Below are 21,683 nucleotides of genomic sequence, written 5' to 3'. Positions count from 1 at the left end.
TAATTCTACCTCTATTACACAAGGAAGAATTCCCCCCCATCCTCCCAACTCATTCCAAATCATGTCAGTATATGGTTTTGGAAATATCTGGTGTCTTTCTGCCCTGAAAAAGTACAGCTGCTTTGACTTGAAGATATGGTCTACCTCAAAATCTAACTGATCATATCATATGACAAATAAAATTCTGAATAAAATTGATATTTTATACTTATCCTGACTCATGCTTATTATGCTTATCTCCTTCCTGTATGCAAAGATAATGGAACACTGGAAATCCCTTTGAAGTTCCCTTCTTTTGAAGCAATCACACCCATCGGTATGGGCCAATATCAGTCACATGACTTGCCATGCTTGTCATTCTCTGCATTTTGTAAGCCTGACACGTGAATATACTGTGAAAACCAACATGTTGGGAGTCTGATGTCAGAATCGGAATCGGTCTGGCCACCATTTCATTTTGCTGACTAATATATAAGTACTAGCAATTTGAGTTCAACCTGTGCAACTCATACAAGTGTTCCGAGCATACATGTGTATGGAATTAACTGCTATACAAGCATTCTTATTGTTATTAAGTTTTACACATTAAGATAAACAATGCAGCAGAGAGGGTTCAGGCACAAGTCAGGCTGGTAAAGTTCATCATCAGCTCAGGGCCCTTGCCCCCACCACATGCAGACTAGACAGAGAATAGGACTTCTCCCAGGAAACACTGCCTAGTTGAACCCACCAAGAACTTTCCGGAGAATATGAAGACTCCCCAACACTGCAGCCTTCTGCATTACCCAGATTGTCAGAAGGGCTGTACTCCTAGTGGATAACCTGGGCACTCTCCTGATCTGCGCCAAGAGATCAGGCAATACCAAAAAAAAGAGCACCGATAACAATGGGGAGCCTGATGACAGTGTACTTGGGATTCAAGCGAGATATTTCAAAGGCAAGGTCCACATATTTATCGTGCTTTTCCTGAATCTTATCAATCACGTTGCTGTCAAAAGGGACAGAAAATTAAATGATTTAGACATATTCACTGGCTTTATCAAAAACGACATGATCAGGTTTGTTGGCAGGAATTCTTCTGAGGCTAAGGCTTTTGAGATATGCTGTTTGTGCCAAGGAAGGACTTCCACTGACAAGGTGTTGGATAGTCTCTGTAAATTCACTGCAAAGACGACATTTCACATTGATATGTTCTTTAAGAATCACATTCTGATGATTTCAAGTGGGAAGTGACTGGTCCTGAGCAGGAAAAAGAAAGCCCTCAGTTTCACATTTGAGACAACACGACTTCATCCAGCCGAAGGAGTCGGTTGGATTGCAGTTCTGTTCCACACACTGCATGTACACATGATGCAATGGCTTCTCAGACAGCTTCTCCACAAAGGACCGACTTTGAGCAGACTTGGTGACTTCACCTGGTTTACTCCCATCGCCGTACCATCCAGCAGTACATCGCCATCAACAAAATCAACCTGAAATTTCAGATTGTGTTCAACAACCTTGGCATGCTTAAAATAGCTTTGGAATTCCTTGCTTTCATCGTGAGTCTTGATGTGCATCACCAGAGGATTGTCTGATAAATAAATATGTGCAAAAGCACACAACAATATTCTATCATGAAGAGCTTCCACATTAATCAAACCCCAACCTCCACAACAGATTGGCATATATAACGATTAAGAGAGGAACGAGGGTGGTGTGCTCTGTTATCAGATATGATCCTTCTGGTTAGGCGGTCAAGACTCTGGATGTCTTGTTTTGTCCAACTGACTACTCCAAAGGAAAAGGAGAGGACTGGCACAGCAAAAGTATTGGTGGCTTTGACCTTGTTTTGAGCATTTAGCTCTGAGCTCCAGATTTTCTTTACATAAGATTTATACTCGGCCCGAAGTTTATCTTGAATCTGGGCATTCTGGAGCTTGCCTGGAACTTGCATTCTAAGATAGGTGCAGGCCTGATCTTCCACAAGATGCTCAATAACTCCTCCCCCTTGTAACTTGACTGATCCATTATTAGCTACCTTGCCACGTTTCAGATGAAGATTATTACATTTGTCGAGTCCAAATGTCATGCCAATATCATTAGAGAAGGAGAACCTGTATGTCAAATAAGTCCCTGCACAGACATTTGATCTGCGTTTCCACCACAGCAGATATGGTCTCAGTGTGTCCAGTAGAGCAATCCAGTCCAAAGTGTTAGGTGAGAATTTAGGAGCTGTTGTAATGGGTGTAGTTGTAGTCTTCCCTGTCTGGTGAGGTCCTGCATTGAAGTGAGTAAACCAAGGTCACACTGCCACCCTCATACTGGTAATGGAGGGAGTAGTGCTTGCTCTATCATAGCCTGAATCTTGGTTCAGTGAGTAATGAATCCAATCCCTAGGAATTGTAGATCATGTCTGATTTCAGAAGATATACAAGCTGTCTGAGTTGTGTGAGCAGTTTGAAAGTGAAGTCAGCTGCAGTCTGAGTTGACTGATCTTGGATAAACTTGAATGCGGTAGAAAGAAAGCACTGCATGGTCATCGACAATGTAGGTTGGTAATAATGCTTCTAGTTAAATGGGTCTACCCATGTAAACAACCAGGGGACAATGACATTCCACATGGTAGGACGTTCCACTGGAAGTGTTGACCATTGAATAGGAGCACAGATTTCCTTTACTCTGTCATGTTTTGTTACATGTCACTGCACAAAGATATTAATAAACTAAACTCACATCAAATTTTACAATGATAAATCCCAAAGAAGAACAAATTTCAATTTCAACATAGAGGGTGTATATAGTGAGATAAGAAGCATAATGACCAGAATGTGGGCATAAGTAAGCACACATTTGTTTGTATGAATTGAGATGTGTAAATACGCATCTTGTTGAATAAGGTGCTGGAGCTGTGGTAGATGTATCATTCTGAACCTCTTGGGTCTAAGCAGATAAACTGCGTTGAATTCTTTTGTGTTGGAAGTTTGTCTTGTTGATACTGTGCATAATACATGAAGAGCACTGGATCTCTTGTGCATAGTGGTGATGCCTGTAGCGGGATATTGCAGTCCTCTCATGGGATCTATGTGACATAGTCGTCATTGAGGATGTCCCAATTCTTCCAATAGCATTGTAGTCACAACCCACTTGAGATGGTTGTTACGGGAATGGCTAGGGATGGAAGACTCCAGCAGCTACAGCTAAGCTGTCCAGTACCCCCAAAAAACACTGCAATCGGTGCAAGGCTGAGAGAAGTCGCAGTTGACTTTCTTGTAGGTAAGAGAGTCATTGGACTCCTTCGACGAAGGCCCTAATTCTAACCCATTCATGATCCGAGATGTGATTCTGAATATTTTTCTCCTCCTCTGATGCAGATCAGAGGCGTGTACCCCTGTCATCTCTATTGTTTCATTAATGCCTTCACAAGTCTTACAAATGGGTTCAGTAAACGTCAACCCTGCATCAATCATTGGGCTGATGCTCATGTCTGTGAGCATCTCTGGAGTGGTTGTCATTCTGTGAGTGTTTCCGCACAGGCCTGTGCACATGCTCCAATTGGATGTAGATGCTGTGGACCCCAGTGTTGGAGGTAGAGTCTCAGTAGGTTGGAGTATTGGTCCGCATGCAGTTGTTGAAGGTCTAGCAATAGATCAATAGATCTGTACCTCAGGGAGTAGTAGCGAAGGCTCATCGTAGATATCCCACTTGTCCGGTGGTGTGATGTCATCGCTCAAGGACTTTGTTAAAGAGATGGTCTGTGGTTTCAGCAATGATTTAGTAGATGAAAACTTATGAAGTCTTAGAGGACGTGGATGACTTCAACTTATTATGTTGAGCTGATATCAGCTCTGAAGATGGCCTCTTCTAAGACTTCTTGTTATCACGACCCTGGCCCTGGGGTATACCAGATAATCCACCGCAAACATATCTGCAGTAGTTAGCACACTGTTACTAGACGTATTATCAACCAAATTACTGGACATGACTTACGCCGTTTGTCCTTCACACATCTCTGAATAGTAAACAGATACAAACAGATACAAATTTGGTATCAGATAAATTCTGGGTAAGTTCACAGCTCACAGTGGAAGAACAACTATGCATGAAGGACATAATACATGAAGATCAACCACTGAAAGCCATGGCTTGCACCATGAGCATGATTTCATCAACTGAGAACATAATCTCAGTCCGTGAAATACATATCCAAACACATCACATGTATGTAAATTTTAACAATAACTTCACATCATAAAGACAGTTAATACAGACCAAAAGCCAAGGGTGACAAAAAATTTTATTTAAGGACCCAAGCTGCCTCCAACATGGCAACTCATGTGACCAATACTGGCGTGAAACAGGGAGGCTACTCATGGGTGAGTGTGATTGTACATCCATGTTACAAGAAGGGAACTTCAAAGGGATTTCAAATGTTCCACTATCTTCGCATAGAGGAAGTTGATAAGCATAATAAACACAACAAGCATGACACAGGAAAAGAAAAAATTGTGGAATTTATGAAATAGAGGTAGGGTATTTAAAGGAAATGTTACAATCATGGCACTCTCAATATATTATGCACTAAATCATTCCAGTAACTGACCGTGATCTTCTTATAGCTACAGGTGAGATTGTCATTCTCTGCAAAGCCAAACCCAAATATTGTGACAACATTGCAGGGAAACAGCAAAGTGTCACAGAGTAAGCCTCCCTTGATGGAGAAGATCTGAGGAGGGTGAGTGAGGTTGATGGAGCAGTCAGGGCCTGCATAGCCCGTGTTACACTCACATTCTCCTGAAACACAGTAACATCAGTGACCACATGTAACATCATTAGCCATAGGTCCCTTATGTTCATATCTACCTACCTACCTTTCAGCATTTTTTGTAATGTTTATTTACATGGAACGGCTTATAGTTCCTCTTGTCATAATGAATGGAACCAAACATACGACAGAATGACACATACATCTTAGCATTCTGGTATATATATTACACAAAGACATGCCCAAACACTCATTTACAGTGACAGCTATGATAACTAGATCAACCAAATGGAGTAATTTGGCTTGGTTACCTAGAGTGCAGTTGCCATTGTTACTACACTCATTGGGGCATATTGTGTTGATGACAGCTGGCAGTTGTGTTTCTCCATCAACTTCAAGCCACAGGTCTGTGTTCCTCTCTATGGCAATAGTACACAGCTCCTTGATGTTCTCCCGGGACACCTCCATCCATGTGAAGTTCCCAGTTATCTGCAACATGACATACATTGTACAGTCATGATAAAAATCTATTTAGTAATTCATTAGCAAGCAGGAGGCATTAAATCACGTGACACTAAAAGTGCCCCATCTGTAATAAGTGATGGGAAATACAAGTTTTTTCAGTAACTTTCATTTGCATAGTGGAAATATACGATCTTTGCCAACCTACTTTAACAACCAATCAGAAACAAGCCCGGGTGTCAAGAGGTAGTTCATTTACATATCGGAAGTACACGATCTTTGCCAACATGATTACCTCAAGATGAACTCTAGAAATAATTGTTGCGTGAAATAACTGATTACATGAAGTGTAGTAACTGGAGAAAGCTTCCTGGATCGTTGAAATTGTTTTGCAGACCCTCAATACATCCTTTCTCTCCCTGAAATTAACCCATAGCTATGGATACCAACAGTCTGCCTAGACATGTTGGATGTTTCCGAGACCCCAATAAAGGAAACTCCACTCGATGCATCGAGACAGACTGTTGAATGAATGATAGCATGAATACATCATGGGGAAGGTTTACTTTAGCCCATGCAGATACAGGAGAGGTGGGGGTGCTATCCTGAAACTTGCTGCTTGAAAGCTGCTTGCTTCACCGAGCCTACCACCTAAGCTTGGCTCCATAAACAAGCCATCTGGCAAGTCTACCTGCTGGCTCCCCTATACATCCTGAGAAGAAAGTTCGACAATGTCATACCCCATTCCACCCATCAAGCCGATCTCCTGTTCCCACCACATGACAGGGTGAGAAACAAAATGTATAAGTACGCCCTGACCATTATGGATGTGGCCAGTCACTACAAGGAAGCAAAACGTTAACAAGCAAAGATTCAAGACAAGTCGACAGGCTTTAGAATGGATCTACAAATGCAGTCCCTTGACCTGGCCGTCCAAATTTCAGATTGATCCCGGACGTGAGTTTATGGGAGCCATTTGTTCAGACATCAGTATGCCCGAGAAATGGTCAACCCCAAAAAACGATGGACAGAATGAGTGGTGCACTTACCACGTGTGGTGTCAGCGATCAACAATGAAGTCACAGTGAACCAAATTTGTATTACTTGCAAGACGAACCAGGGAAAGGATTTGACCGATAGGAATTACAAATCGTCCCTCACGACATGTTATTACCCCTTCTTATTAAAGATTTGTCTTGTTTCTCATTATCATGTGAAGATTAATTAAAAAAATGGCATTTAGACGCGTCAGAGTGAACATTTATGGACTCAATAATTACACCACAAATCGGGGTCTTCAGTGAGATGAACCAAAGCCAAATGCCAGTTGTTTTCAAGACTACTAAACACAAATGCAGACTGACTTCACTCATTAATATTACATGATGTAATGCTCACAAAGATGTCAATTCTTGAAAAGAAACAGGATATATAAAACCTTGCACCTAATATTTCTAATAGCATGTATATTGACATTTCCTATTCCTGTAATACTTACGGATCAGCTGAAAAAATCTTACAAACAGTTTTTTTTGTATGAATGGTGATCCTGGCAGAAAATATGTTTACCACAACAATAGGAAACCCGCAAGAGTGGGAGATGGCCATATACCTTTATTTGCTGAATATATCCCTATAAAGATTACACATGACTTTTCTCCTTATGTATTTTGCTCCAAAGCTCTACCTGTCATTATTACCATTATTAACAAATCATTAATTCAAATGGCATCAGAAATATTTATACAGTTACTGGTACACCATGCCTTGTATGTTTTTGTAACTCACCATCAAATCTTCTACACAGAAATCTACAGCCAGTTTAAAGTTTGTCTCTATGATTCCCTTGCATGTCTGAACTGATTGAGATAGCTGTACTTGTGACCTACAGAAATCTTCAGCTTCAAGTTCTGTGATGCCAAAATCAATGAACTGAAAACATGAAAACAATACCTGATCAGTAGACTCAAAACAATCAACATTCAGTTATCACTACTTTCAGGGTATGTTGAAAAAAGTAGTTTTAACTTGATATTTGAGGCTGTGTGAAGGACATAAAGGAAATGTCATGTTTTGTTACAATTGTCACTGCACAAAGATATTAATAAACTAAACCCACATCAAATTTCACAATGATAAATCCCAAAGAAGAACAAATTTCAATTTCAACATAGAGGGTGTATATAGTGAGATAAGAAGCATAATGACCAGAATGTGGGCATAAGTAAGCACACATTTGTTGGGATCAGGTCGTAAGAACAATGTAAGAAACTGCAAGATCGTTGAAGGAAATTCTGAAAATATTCCTACTACTACAAAATCTAAACATCATCAGGAAGATAGTTTATCAACATTTTATTGAAATTTTGTAAAATTTTAAAATGATAGATGATTATGACTTTATTACGTTTTTTCATATGTACAAGGAAAATAGTAATGATCTTTTACAGCTGCCAAAAACAAGAACCTTTTGAAAATTAAAATTAAAATTTGCTGCACCACAAATACATGGGTCTAAACACATTAAGTTCAGTGGGATCAACCCTTACCTGATGTACATATGTAATGTTAAACTCAAAGGTGGTTCTTGGTTCAACTGAGGTACATTTGAGTGGAACAATGGCCTCTTCTAGAAGGGTTTGTGTTATGTCCTTGCCTGTGAACAGATGAGAGTATCATTGAAAACACATTCAGCATGACCTTCACCACACTGGCTGACTATGTGTCAGTCGCCATATATAGGTCAGTTTAGACCTGTCACTACTGACATCAGTACCATATTGCAAGTAATGACATTCATCATCAGTACCATATTGCAAGTAATGACATTCATTAGGGTAGATGCATTAAATTACTTTTGAGGGAAATAGAGCAGTGTTTTGAGCATTGAAAAAGCTTTAACTGTTGATCCTTTACAACAGTGAGTTAATATGTGAAATCTGAAGATGGGACACTAAGCACCTAATGTGATCCATGTTTATAACTCACTAAAAACTAACCTTTCCTCTTGTTTCCTCCACGGCCATGGTCCTGCTCACATGAGAAGATGTCCTTACCCCTGGCACACACATCCTCTTCCCCATACACACAGTCACAGTACACCTGGGATGCTGTAGATGCCTCTGACAATGCTACACCACAGAAGCCATCATACAGGGAATCTTCTTCTGATACCCTGTAAACATCAAACAATACTTGCCATTGTGTATAATTCTAAATCCTTAGATTATTTGCATACATCCTTGTCACTGCTATACTCCCTGACCAGTGGTTTGGCAAGTGAATGAAGATACCATGGGTAAAGCGATCCTGCCTTCAATGGTATTACTTGCCCTAGGGTTGTATCACAGGCACTGGAGTATCTGAGTTGGTAGACAATACCAGATAATAAAGAGCCTGCTGCACCCATTCTCTTCACATCACTACAGAACAAAAATCCCACAAGGAGTCCCTATGCCATGCTTAAGAATCACAAGTACCTGGTATATTACAATAAAAGAAATAACCTCACAAATCCTGACGGGTGCTGAACCTAAAAGTGAGTGATTGCAAACATAATATACAACAGTCTTTATCCTGCCTCAGAATAAACAGTCGTTTTCTGACTGGCTAAGCACTCTTCTGTTATTTTCAATGTACCCCACTTACAAGTGAGTAATATTTTCCATGTACCCCACTGGGAATGACGAACTCATTTGGTACTTACTGGCATTTATTTCTTCATCTCAAATAACATTGAATCATATGATGTATGGAAATTACCAATGTTTTGGAAAAGCAAATTGATGAAAAGGAGATAACTAAATTCTACTTCTTGTTGTCTGCAAAATCTAGTGATTGCTACAAAAAGTTTTGTACCTGTGCCTCAAACAATTCAAAATTAACATTGAGGTGTTTGGGAAGGTAAATACGTTCTTCAGACACAGGGAACCTATACAGACATCAAGGGTACATCAACCAATGTTTCCCTTATGACCAGAGAAAAACTTATAATGTAACATTACCCTCATGCCTTATTGATGAAAGGTATGAAACAGTGACGTGTACCCTAAAATGGTTCCAAGGTTTACCTCCAAGATTGTGAAAAGTTCTTTGGTTCTTTGCTTGTTTCAAGAGACACTTCACCATCTTTCTTGAGAAGATCATTTTCCTTGTTGCCATCATATACGCCACATAAACCTGGAATTTAAGAACTGATGTAGCATTTCATTGAAACAGGATAAGTATAGAACAATACTGTCACTCTCCAAGAATGTAATTTTCAGAGTAAAATTGATATTTTATACTTATCCTGACTCATGCTTAATTTGCTTATGTCCTCCCTCTGTGCGAAGATATTGAACACTTGAAATCCCTTAAAGTTCTCTTCTAATTGAAATGGACATACAATTCAGCGTGCAGTTGGGAGGGCTTGACACCATGAGTCAGGAAAAGTATAAAATATCAATTTTATTCAGAAAATTACATATCCTTATCCTGACTGCTTATTATGCTTACAGAATCTGACAGAAATGGCAGTAGGTGAGGCCACGCTGGATTCTGTTAGCTGTCATATTCTTATGTCCAGTACTTGCCCCTTCAGGAACTATAACAGCAGTCCTGTTCTTCCAATATTCATATCCGAAATAGGGGGGGAATCACATCCAGTCAAACCCGTCTTCTTGTGAAGCATTCATTGACTGGAACGTGATGATATATAGAACAGATAGGGCCCTGCTAGTGTCTAATGCGACTGTATGTCAAGATTTCTATTGAAATCTAGAAGTATCTTCATTACAAGTACGCAGTTATACTGTACCATTACACTCTACAGAAGGTCTTGGTCACGTGAAAAAAGGTCATGTGCTAAAAGGGTGAGTTAAACTCAGCGCCTTTGTGAACAACAAATGGCCCAAACTGCTAAATGTCAGTGACATCTTTCATGGCAATGTAAATGTAGATAGTGGTTAGCAAACATTATACGTGATGTAAAAAGCAGTTGTAAATAATATTGTTCAATTCCTCACTGCTGGTGCACGATGATCACATGTAAGTGCCAGATGCTTTGAGATGAATTGTTGATCCTTCTTCAAACTAAGTAGAGTAGATAGGATCATTTTATCCTCTTTGAAGTTGGAATCTACTGGCATTAAACACTGAATGTTGGAATGCTCTTTCTGCATGCATCAGTCTAGAAGAATAATCTGCATTCCCTGAATGCCTGCATATGTGAGCATGCATGCACACATGCTCTTGTGAAGTATGTATATCCGTGTTCAATGGTGATGATGACACATATCTCAAGCCATAGTGTCCTGACAAAGCATGTAGGGAACCCGTCTCTATTCTTCCATGAATGCATTTGCAAGTGGTCCGGAAAGGTTCAAAGAGTGTTGTCCCTGCGTCGATCATCAGAGGCATCTTCATGTCTGTGTGCATCCCCAAAATGGTCATCATTCTGTGAGTGCTTCTGCGCAGGCCTGTATTTGAAGTCCACATCCAATGAAAATGAGAGCAATGATGACGTCTGTGATGATAAGGGGATGCAGTTAGTGAATCCTTGCAGCTGTAAAAGGATATGTGTATGCGCTCACTGGCTTTGCAAGGTGAGTCATCCAAACTGCATCAAGATTATACAGCTGATGGTGATAATATTCATCAATGAGAACATTCACATGAAGCATCCTCTTCATCCAGTGGAACTACACTTGCGGCTGAACCGTCAAGCAAGGCACCTGTAGTAAATGATGACTTACGCAGATTCGCAGAAGATTCAAATGATGTTCGTGCAGATGATGCACTGTCAATGCCTTGGATATCTGCATTGACAGTAGACTCTCTGAAGATTGCAACGCTGTTCCAGATTCAGATGCATTTAGCAGACGCTAAATCTTGATCTGTCTTTCTGATCCTCTGTACCTCAGGGAGTATGAGCAAAGGCTCTTGATAGGCAACTTGTTCATCAAGTGGGACGATGTCGTCACTGAGAGACTCCATAAAAGAACTGAACCATTGATTCAGCAACGATCTAGTAGTTGAAGATTTAGTCTTTGAGGACATAGATGACTTCAACTTCTTGGTTCAGATGACATCGATTCTGATGACAACCTCTTCTGGGGCTTGGACATAGACTTGCACATGGAGTCCTCATCTGACGAATGCAGCTGACATCACCGACAATCAGGGGATACATTTGGAGAATCCTTGCAACTGTAGCAGGATACGTTAGGGTTTGCAATCACCGAGTCAATGAAGGATGCATCGTCCAAACTGCAACAAGGTGATACAGCTGATGGTGATGATCTTCAAGAATGAGAGTCTCCACACAATGCATCCTTTTCATCTGATGGAAGTATAGCAACTGTTGAAGTCTCACACTGGGAGACTAAGTAGATGATGACTGATGCTTCTGTTCTTCTTCAAATGGCCGCTCCATCAGCTTCATCATGTTCATTAGTGGTGAATTGTTGGATGAAGAGGTGGGTGTCAAACGGCTGCTACAGTTAATTGTAGATGCTGTGGATGTCTGCGTCAAAAGTAGACTCTCTGAAAAATGTACCTGAAGTAGATGTTGAAAGACTAGCAGATGCTGAATGATGAGTTGACTTGCTGACAATCTGTACCTCTGGGAGAAGGGTTGTAAGTTATATAAATACGACTAAATTTGGAAAAAGGACCAAAATATAAGAAACACTTAGCTGCCATATCGGGAACCCAAGTGCCTCCCACCATCCCTGTCGGGCGATGAAGGAGAGAGTGATAAGCATGTTGGTCACATGACTGTATTGGCAGGAAAGGGAGGCTTCTGGTGGGTCAGTACATTGTACGCCCGTTTCAATTAAAAGGGATCTTCAAGGGATTTCAAGTGTTCCACTATCTTTGCATAGAGGTAGGAGATAAGTGTAACAAGCATGAGTCAGGATAAGGGAAAATTACAGATTTTATACCCATACTATTAGCTATAATCTGTCGGTAGATGGTGGTCAGCAACCTCATTCTGAATTCATATACTGTACATGTAATTCCAATCTTCTTGAATCTTGAAAAGGGGTACCACCAAGTTTAAAGAAGTAAATCATAAAGATTGTGTGGATTTTTAACTGAATTGTATCACTCATGCCCTCAATTACATAGCAAAACAGGGGGCATGTGGTCTCAGTTTTTGGTTCTGTTGTCTCAGTGTGACTGTGGATGAGAATGATCTTCAACAGTCAATTAGTGCACAACAGACAAAGATCCAAACTGGTAAATACCAGCAATATCATTTGACAGTAATGGACATCCAGAAAAATCATTCCATAATGGATGTGCTATAACGCACTAGCATGCATGCTACTGCCTTACTATGTGAGAATTGGATGCCTAATGACATAGCAGTTCTGGAAACTTTTGCAGAAGTTTTGATGATAGAGTGATAAATTTAATCTTCTGCTCCTAAATTAGATGTCAGAACAATTATGTCAGTTTGTCCTGGAAGATGATTTTTTGCTATGCAATCCATCATAATCGCAAATGGATTGAAGCATGTTCGCCAGTATAAAGTCTTGTTCTACAGAAGTTGAATTTCTGACATCCTTGCTGCTGCTGCAAAAGCCTGAAGAAGTACAGTCTTCGGGCTGAAAAACTCAAAGTCTACTTGTTGAAGAGGTTCACAAACATTGCTGGACAGATGTTGAAGGACCATATTTAAGTTTTATGTTGGTGCTTTTGATGTGTTTAACTCCTCTATCCATTTTAATGTCAAGATGGATGGCTGGTTTGGCCTGGATAGTGTAACTCCTGGAACCTGGAATGTATCTTGCTCCTATCATGAGGCTGAGACTATACAGTAAACGTTGAAATGGTTCAATAAACAATTACATCAAGAACTCAGTTGCAAACATTGTAAATGTATATTAGCATTTTCTAATGCAAACTCAGATACTGAACAGCTATAGAAATATAGGAATTATGGTACTCTGTATGGAAAAGAAGTCAGTTCTACCGTTCTGGACTTCATGGAATTCAGTTATTATATTAATATTGTTGTATTTAGGAGGGGATGTAGACTTAAAGGTACAGATGCATTGTACTTTAAAGGTAATAATCTGAAAGTAGTCAATAGCTATAAGTATCTGTTTTCTGTTCACCTGCAGTGTTAGCTGCAGCAAGTCATTATCAGACCTCTCCTTACGTGGCAAAAAAGCATTAATGGAATTAAATGGCAAACTTAGAAAAATTGGTGCGTTACCACGGATATCTTTTTCAAAATATTTGATAGTCAAATACAATGAATACTATTATATGCTTCAGAAATGTGGGCTTATAAAAAATATGAATGTATTGAGAAAATACATCTTTCTGCTTGTAAATGATACTTAAAAGTTGGATCTCAGACACCTAACGCAGTGGTGTATGGTGAATGTGGCTGTAATCCCATTTTTGTAAACGCAGCTGCCCGTTATCTAAATTACTGGATTAAAATAACAACTATGTATAAAGATTGAATTCCAAAGAAAGTCTATGAAATGTTAGTTGATCTTGATGAGTTAGGTTAAGAGACATGGGCTTCAAAAATACGGTACTTGCTCCTTTTCTTATGGATTTGGATTTATTTGGCTTTCACAAACTGTTGGAAATTGTACAGAGAATTCAAACCCTTAATAAACCCTGAAAAATACTTATTTGAAATTGCAGATTACAAATTACATGAATATTTAGTTGGATTTAGAGGTGGATTATTTCGGTTAAGATTTAATGAAGGACAATGGTATAAAATTCACACAAATCTGAGAACATGTCCTGTCTGTTCAGGAGGCCTAGGGGACGAATACCATTCTACTATCATTTGTCCAAGATATGATGATTTACTTCGTAAATATTTACCTCATTGCGAACATGTCTAACTTTAAGAATCTACTTCTGACAAATAACGTACATAGTTCGAAAATGCTCGGTCTATATATAATGCACTCTTATGAACGCAAATGTAAGTTATTACAAGATTGATTATATTAAATACCACATCACATATTTGTATGATATCATACGCTTATAGATTTTACCCTTACTAACCCACATTGTAAGTTCACAGTATGTGTATATATGTATGTGGATGGGCGTGTATACATACACGTACATGTAATTTGTGTTGTATGTTGAAACTGTATGTATGTGGGCCCGATGGCCTTTGTACAGAAATTAAGTTTGATTGATTGACTGTTAACAGTTACTCTGACTATACCGCAATATTACTGGAGTGCCCATACCTTCAGTCTTGTTCAAGCCAGCAGCAGACGCTGTCAGGTATACATTGATAAAGTTCCTACTGCGGCCACGTTTCTGCACCTTCACCTTCAGCATGAAGCCATTAGGCAGGTAGACCTGGCAACACACAGCCCACACTGCAGTAGCTTTGATCTGATTATAGTTGTAGCAGATAGTGAAGAGTTGATTACTTTGTGCATGATTTTGCCAAAACTGTTATAAACAATACAGAATGAAATCTTAATGTGTACAATAGTTGGGTCCTTTCATCTCGCTACTGATGGTCACTATAACATGTCTGTATTGACAAATCAACACTGAAACTCATAGCCTGCAATGTTTTGGGTGCTCTTTTCATTGAAAACAACGTGTACAGGCTCCCTGGTGTGAACAAATATGGGCATGAACAGATTAAGCAGAAGTAAAACAATGCCCTTTGTAATTAATTGTCTAAATCTGGTCAATCCACATTTCCATGCATTAACATTTGCAAAATGCTACACAAATTGGCCAACAGGCACAGAAAATACTGACCAGATTCAAGATGGCTAAATGGGGAAAAATTCTGATTTGCTATTTGCTGGCCAATAAGCTTAAGTGTTCATTTGGTCAGCAGCTGTATTTCACGAGAACAAGAATGTTTGCATTTTAAGCCATACATTCATTTTGACAATTTTTTTAATATGAAAGTAAATTGAATATTAACTAAAACCTTAATTATATGAGTGAAACTTAAACATCTTCATATGGAATATTTCATGATGATTATGACTAATAAAAGTTTCAACACCTTATGCCATTATATATTCTGCATATACATGAATATGCAATACATAGAGGTATTTCTGCTATGATTGAATATGTTATATGTGTCAATGGGACAAAAGCATGAAAACACTTACATTATACTGTTCATTCTTTTTTCTGTATACAGAAAGTCCTGGTGTGAGATCCCCATTTTTGTAAAGTTTGACAGTCATGGGGTAGTCCTTTCCCTCCTGACCACGCATTGCTCCACATTTATCAAAAAGGATGACGTCATCATCCACTTTCGCAGCAACTGCACAGTTACATGATGCCCGCCTGTTGCAGCTGCGGTAGAAGGTGTGTATCTGAAGCAACAGGATAAATGCATCAGACATGCAAACCACAATGTGTCAGTCACACTGTATACTCAAACATTACCTAAAACATTCTACTGAAAGTTGACATGTACAGCTATAAGATGGTAACTAAAAGGACATCTAATCATATCTCAAAAGGACAAAAGAAAACACAGATAAGCTATTGTTACCTTGGTATTAGAGTCCTTGATGTTGGCAAACACAAATTCACCCTCAAAGAAATTGTTATACTTCCTGGAATATAAAATATTAGCTGTAAGATGCAAGTGAACTCCACACACATACACAAAACACTTTGTAAATGCAACACGTAAACAGACAAACACAACCAAATATTCTCTTTTAATATCAACTCACCTGTTATCAAAGGTGTGGAGATGAGGATCGTTGACTGACATGCACACAGAGTTGTCATCCATGTCTTTAACAGTGACCTGTAAGGACCATTATGTAGTGTGAGCCATCACTGAATGCCTGTCCACTGAATGAATCAGTTGTAGTATCTATTGCATGTATGTAGTACAGTTTCCATTGACTATATCATCATTCTTTGAATGAGTATGACTTACCTTGACATTTCCAAGTTGAAGTTGTTTTGAGTTAGTCACAGATGTAACTGTAGCCCACACACTGACTGAACGCTCTTGATCCTTGTCCTTAACACCATCAATGACACCTTTAACTACAATGCTGTGATTTTGCTGCCATTTCTCTTCTTGCAACACAAGGCCACAGAATGGTGTGGACGCCATGTGCTGCCATGACAATACAGCTTGTGGGATGACTGACTTGTCAGGGCATTTCTTCTCCTTGCTGGCACGGATTCCTGCATGAAGCTTCACCACGCAGGTTTCTTTCTCAGTTGCTGGGCAGAAGAAGGATGGGGGAATGTTTGCTCGGACATCAATGTGGCCAACGGACCCTTCGTTAATAGTAACCGACTTGGTCAGAATCTGTGATGGAAGACATGAGTGCAAGAGTAGACACTAGAACTCAGGGTTGTCACTGGATATAACACTAATCACACAGCTTTTGCAGCTATAAACAATATCATGATACATGTGCAACTTGGCTTTTTCAAAAGCAATTTACACAACAGGAACATTAAAAAATAATTAAGTTCCAAAGCCAAATACAGTTTGAACTTCATTCACATGTAAAACAACATTCAAACACTCAAGTAAGGAAACAGGAAATGGTCACTTTAATTCCTTCAGTCAAAATTGGTTTAAGATTCTCAACAGGATGTATTAATAGTCAATCAATGTGATGTATAATATTTCAACATCTTCTCACTTACTAACTATCAAGATTGCACTCCAAACATCATTACACATAACATTGAACAACTACATCAAAGTGTTGAGCAGCACTTCATAATATTTATCATCTAATTTATAATCACTCTGACAAAATTAGAAATCTCAGCCTTCAAGATTTGAGTCTATATTCTGAAACAAAGAGTGTAATACTACCTGAAATCCAAGTGTGATGACTGGACTCCGCATCACATCACCTCGAGTCGCCTCACAATCCTCACTCCGACATACAGCAACAGCACAGTACATCTGAAATACATGGTATGTTACATGAGCTGGAGGCATGCAAGTGAGTGAGTGAGTGAGTGAGTGAGTGAGTGAGTGAGTGAGTGAGTGAGTGAGTGAGTGAGCAAGCAAGCATGTTTTATGTAGCTTGCAGCAATTTTCCACCAATGTCACAGGTTTGGAGACCAGAAATGGGCTTCAAAGCATTCACCTCGCAGTCCAAAATGTTTTATCACTGATGATCATCTTTACCTGAATTTGAAATTTGGTCTGCGAGTTTTCAATCCAAGCTTGACATTCACAACATATATTCCTTTGAAAAAATGAAGCCTTGCTATAAACCATGTGAAAAAACCTGCTATGAAAGAAAGTTTGTAAACCTTGCATGGTGTGTACATGCAAAACTAATTTGAAGTGCACTTTGGGTAATTTGACATTTGGTTTATTTGACCAGTGTGATCTTTGTCACAATGTAAGTTATAATATATGTTCTTAATCTATCCAGACATCTTTTCTCAAACTTTTCTCAGTTATTAGCAATATAAGAGGTATTAAAATCGTACACCCACAGATAGGCTATATTTCATATTTTTCAAAACAATACACATATGTTTGATTGGATGTGACTAATACCTGACTTCCAAGTTTGACATTTGAATAGATGGTCTGGTTGAGGGCTGGTATAGCATCTCCTGAGACAGTTTCATTGAGAAGTCGTTCTTCATCCACATAATATGCCACATCATATTTAACACTGAGACCTTTCACTAATGAGAAGCGGCACAGGAAGTGAGCTCCAGCTTCCGTCATTTCTATCTCTATCTTTGGTGGTGAGAGAAGCTTCGGGTAGCCTGCAACACACAGTACAAGGACATTACAGCAGAACCAATGACAATGTGATCAATGTGTATAATCAGGATGATGTTGCACCATTATCATTTCCTGTGCAATTCATCTTATCAAACTGACAGAAATACAAAAAGATGTTTGATTGTGCACTTTTATACAAACTGCTCACATTTTCAGTTAAATATATTTCTAAACAGACATCAGTGTGATCTGTCCTGTATATGAGCTCATGGATGAGAATGGGTATGAGTGAGAAAAGAGGAAAATGGGCTGGGCCTCTTTGGAGTCATGTCAATTAAAACAAATATAACATATATCATGAACAACACCAGTGCCATCAAATACACAGAATTCCTCAGACTCCCCTAGAATTCTCATCCCTGATGAGCCTGTGTTTAGCTCACCTAGTGGGATGTCCAGCTTGTCTGCGACCTCTTTGGAAGCAAACACCATCTGCCACTGCTCAAGGACACACCTAGCATATCTACCACTTTCTCCAACTGGGCGTCCAAAGAAGAAACTTCTTCGTATGACATTTGCAACATTTCGCTTTTTGAACCTTTTCGATTTTTGTATAAGTCTTCCATCAAGAGAGCAGGATAGCCCATGCTGTAAATTCCATGAAATTTCATAATCTTGGTATTTGTTGATGACAATGTCCTTTTTGTAGATGTACACTGTCCATTCCTGTATCCGTGTGCTAACAGTAATATACAGCCTGTTTCGTCTGTAGTACACGGCCAATCCTGTTGAGTCTAGCATGTCTCCACCATTTGTGATAATGTATGTGTTGTCCTCCAACTGAATGAACTTGATGGTGAACAGGAAGGTAAATCCAAGTCTGCACTGACTTGGAGAGAACAAACAACTGTCTCTGATTGACCGCAAGCCTGACAGATCGAGGTACTGTGTACTACCATCCAACTCCAATGAAAAGCGGTTGCGGATGTTTCTGGTCAGTGTCACACCACCTGCAGTTGTGATGTTTCCCAGTGAAGTTACTAAAATGTTACCAATGGTTCTCTGCCATGTTAGTCTCTGCTCCTCAATACTGTCAACTGAAAATAAGGGAACACACCTTCACATAATCAAGTTCATCTGTACATGGATGTACAATCAGCATTACTCACTTTTCTGAGAATCAACATGTTCAATTTGGTATTAACACAGAACAGGATGTATACCTCTGATTGCTGTCCATAGTGTCGAAGAGATGACAAGGTTGCACATTTCATCTGGGTTTTCAGGGTTGAAGAATCCATCAGCAAAGCACTTGGAGTCAATTCTACAGACGTCATCCTGGAGAATCACAGATAAATTTCAAGGACCTCATCATTGTCATAAAACTGTTAAATTGTTAAATGTCTCCATGTCTCACCACTGTTGAAACAGAGTATGGTAATGTCCCGATAGTTAGAGCAACAGCTGGTGAAATCATGTTAGTTTTTCCGTGGAAGTCTAATATTGGTTTTACACTGTGTTTTTAGTCACATTCAAGCATACCACAGAATGAGACATCTAAAAACCTTAATGAGAATCCAGTTTGAACTTGAAGAATGACAGTCTAGTGTTTTACCCATGAGACTATCAACTGCACTATATGAGGCACAATATATTTCTTGTGAAGTGTGAAATAAATACATATATAAATACTTATGTGTTCATTATAATAATAGACCATGGAAATTTTGTCTGATTTCATATATAAGAGACATGAAGATATCTGTATGCTACAGTTTATGTTGAGGCATTGATCAACATCTTTTTACTCTGTCTTGGGTCATGGATGGTCCACTTGTCAGCTTTAACATGCTCAACTGAGTTATCCCTGAGCATCGTTAGGGATCACTATTCCATTACACAAATAAGTGTGACTAGAACTACTTACTGGAAGAAGTTATTACCAGGAATCTGATGATGGTTTCCACCTACCCTGGCACTGCAGCTAGTCACGTTGTGACATGTCTCACACAAGGAGTCAAAGGATCGGTAGAGTAGAGTCTTGTTGCTGGTCTTGGCACCATCATTACTGACAGAGATTTGAAGGTAACCAGAAATGGATAAGGAGCACCGGATTACTTCTTGACTGACAAAGACAGCTTGCTGGGTAGTTACAACATCCTGTATAATGACACACAAATGTAGAGGCTTTCACAGATGATATACAACATGAGGTCTCAACCCTTGTTGAGATAGTAGATAATCTAACCAGAAAACCTTTGTCAGAGACTACATGGTCAACACACCGTACAAGGCAACTTATACATCTGATGTTTGTCAGGTTCATTACTTATCAGTCTGTACAATTTTAACAATACTACCTCTATTACATTAAGATTAAGAGTAGTCCCTCTCACCTCCACATTTACACCCAGTCCTCTGTGTGGACACTATGTATGTTATTCAATAGAAGCAGTACATGTTCCTTCCTTGACCTTTGAACATCAGATAGCTGTCAGTGAAGAGATTGCATGCCCATTGGTCTGACTGACCTTTGAACATCAGATAGCTGTCAGTGAACAGATCGCTTGCCCATTGGTCTGACTGACCTTTGAACATCAGATAGCTGTCAGTGAACAGATCGCTTGCCCATTGGTCTGACTGACCTTTGAACATCAGATAGCTGTCAGTGAACAGATCGCTTGCCCATTGGTCTGACTGACCTTTGAACATCAGATAGCTGTCAGTGAACAGATCGCTTGCCCATTGGTCTGACTGACCTTTGAACATATGACGACTGTCAGTGAAGAGACTGTCTTCTGATTGGTCTGACTGACCTTTGAACATTGGACAGTCATCACTAAAGACAATGTTTGCTGATTGGTCTGACTGACCTTTGAACATTGGACAGTCGTCACTAAAGACAATGTTCGCTGATTGGTCTAACTGACCTTTAAACATTGGACAGCCGTCACTAAAGACAATGTTTGCTGATTGGGATATAAGGCCATCATGGATTTTGTACTCTTAGAATTGCAAACAGATGTAACTTTTGCTACAATGTAAACACCATGCATTAGTACATTAACATATACATGTGCACATAGAGCTCTGCTCACCATCATTACCACATAAACAACAACACACTCAACACAAATATTTGTTTAGATATTAGAATGTTAACATTGACAATGTACACCTGTCAGGAGAAAAGTAGCAGTTTTCTTTACATTTTATCTGAATTGTGATAAATGAATGTAGTCTAAACAAGCAGGTGAAGCACTGAGTCTCATTTTCAATTGACCATACAGGTACAAAGCTTATGGACATCTGTGTCCTGTGAACACAAGGACCCATAAAGGGACAATGAATATATTGAAAACATTTGATTTTCAATACATTTAAACCCATTACAAAATGCATTATTTGAAAAACAGGAAAGTTGGCTGCCTCAATAACTTCAATGGTAGGCATGCAAACTATGAACATGGATTAAGAACGAGTGAGTTTAGTTCTTTGCCACACTCAGCAATATTCCAGCTATATGGTGTAAATAATCGAGTCTGGACCAGACAATCCATGGATCTGTGCAACTGGAAACCAATGACTCGTCAACCAAGTCAGCGAGTCTGACCACCCAATCCCGTAAGATGTCTCTTACAACGAGCACAGTTGCCTTTTATGGCAAGAATGGATTGCCGAAGGCCTTTTCTACCCCCGACCTTCAGGGGTCTCACCTTTGAGAAGATGTTTCTTATGGGAAGGGTATTGTCAGTCATACTTATTTAAATTATC

General features: G+C 39.3%; 1 protein-coding gene across 1 annotated transcript in view; it reads right to left on the bottom strand.

Annotated features, from left to right (window-relative positions):
• Positions 1–21,683, bottom strand: part of LOC137266456 (uncharacterized) — a 303,788-nt gene that overhangs the window by 81,203 nt on the left and 200,902 nt on the right. Inside the window, exons 125-140 of the mRNA XM_067801954.1 lie at positions 19,881–20,069; positions 19,133–19,247; positions 18,353–19,006; positions 17,733–17,950; positions 17,031–17,123; positions 16,125–16,508; positions 15,913–15,989; positions 15,726–15,789; positions 15,334–15,543; positions 14,434–14,548; positions 9,277–9,385; positions 8,206–8,381; positions 7,756–7,862; positions 6,995–7,138; positions 5,056–5,233; positions 4,583–4,773 (exon numbers count right to left, since the gene is read on the bottom strand). Coding sequence (XP_067658055.1) covers positions 4,583–4,773; positions 5,056–5,233; positions 6,995–7,138; positions 7,756–7,862; positions 8,206–8,381; positions 9,277–9,385; positions 14,434–14,548; positions 15,334–15,543; positions 15,726–15,789; positions 15,913–15,989; positions 16,125–16,508; positions 17,031–17,123; positions 17,733–17,950; positions 18,353–19,006; positions 19,133–19,247; positions 19,881–20,069 — 3,024 coding nt within the window. The remainder of the gene's footprint in view (positions 1–4,582; positions 4,774–5,055; positions 5,234–6,994; positions 7,139–7,755; positions 7,863–8,205; positions 8,382–9,276; positions 9,386–14,433; positions 14,549–15,333; positions 15,544–15,725; positions 15,790–15,912; positions 15,990–16,124; positions 16,509–17,030; positions 17,124–17,732; positions 17,951–18,352; positions 19,007–19,132; positions 19,248–19,880; positions 20,070–21,683) is intronic.

This window comes from Haliotis asinina, chromosome 15, assembly GCF_037392515.1.
Source record: "Haliotis asinina isolate JCU_RB_2024 chromosome 15, JCU_Hal_asi_v2, whole genome shotgun sequence".
Lineage (NCBI taxonomy): Eukaryota > Metazoa > Mollusca > Gastropoda > Lepetellida > Haliotidae > Haliotis > Haliotis asinina.
Note: the sequence above shows the minus strand (reverse complement) of the source record. Positions and strands in the feature narration are given on the sequence as shown.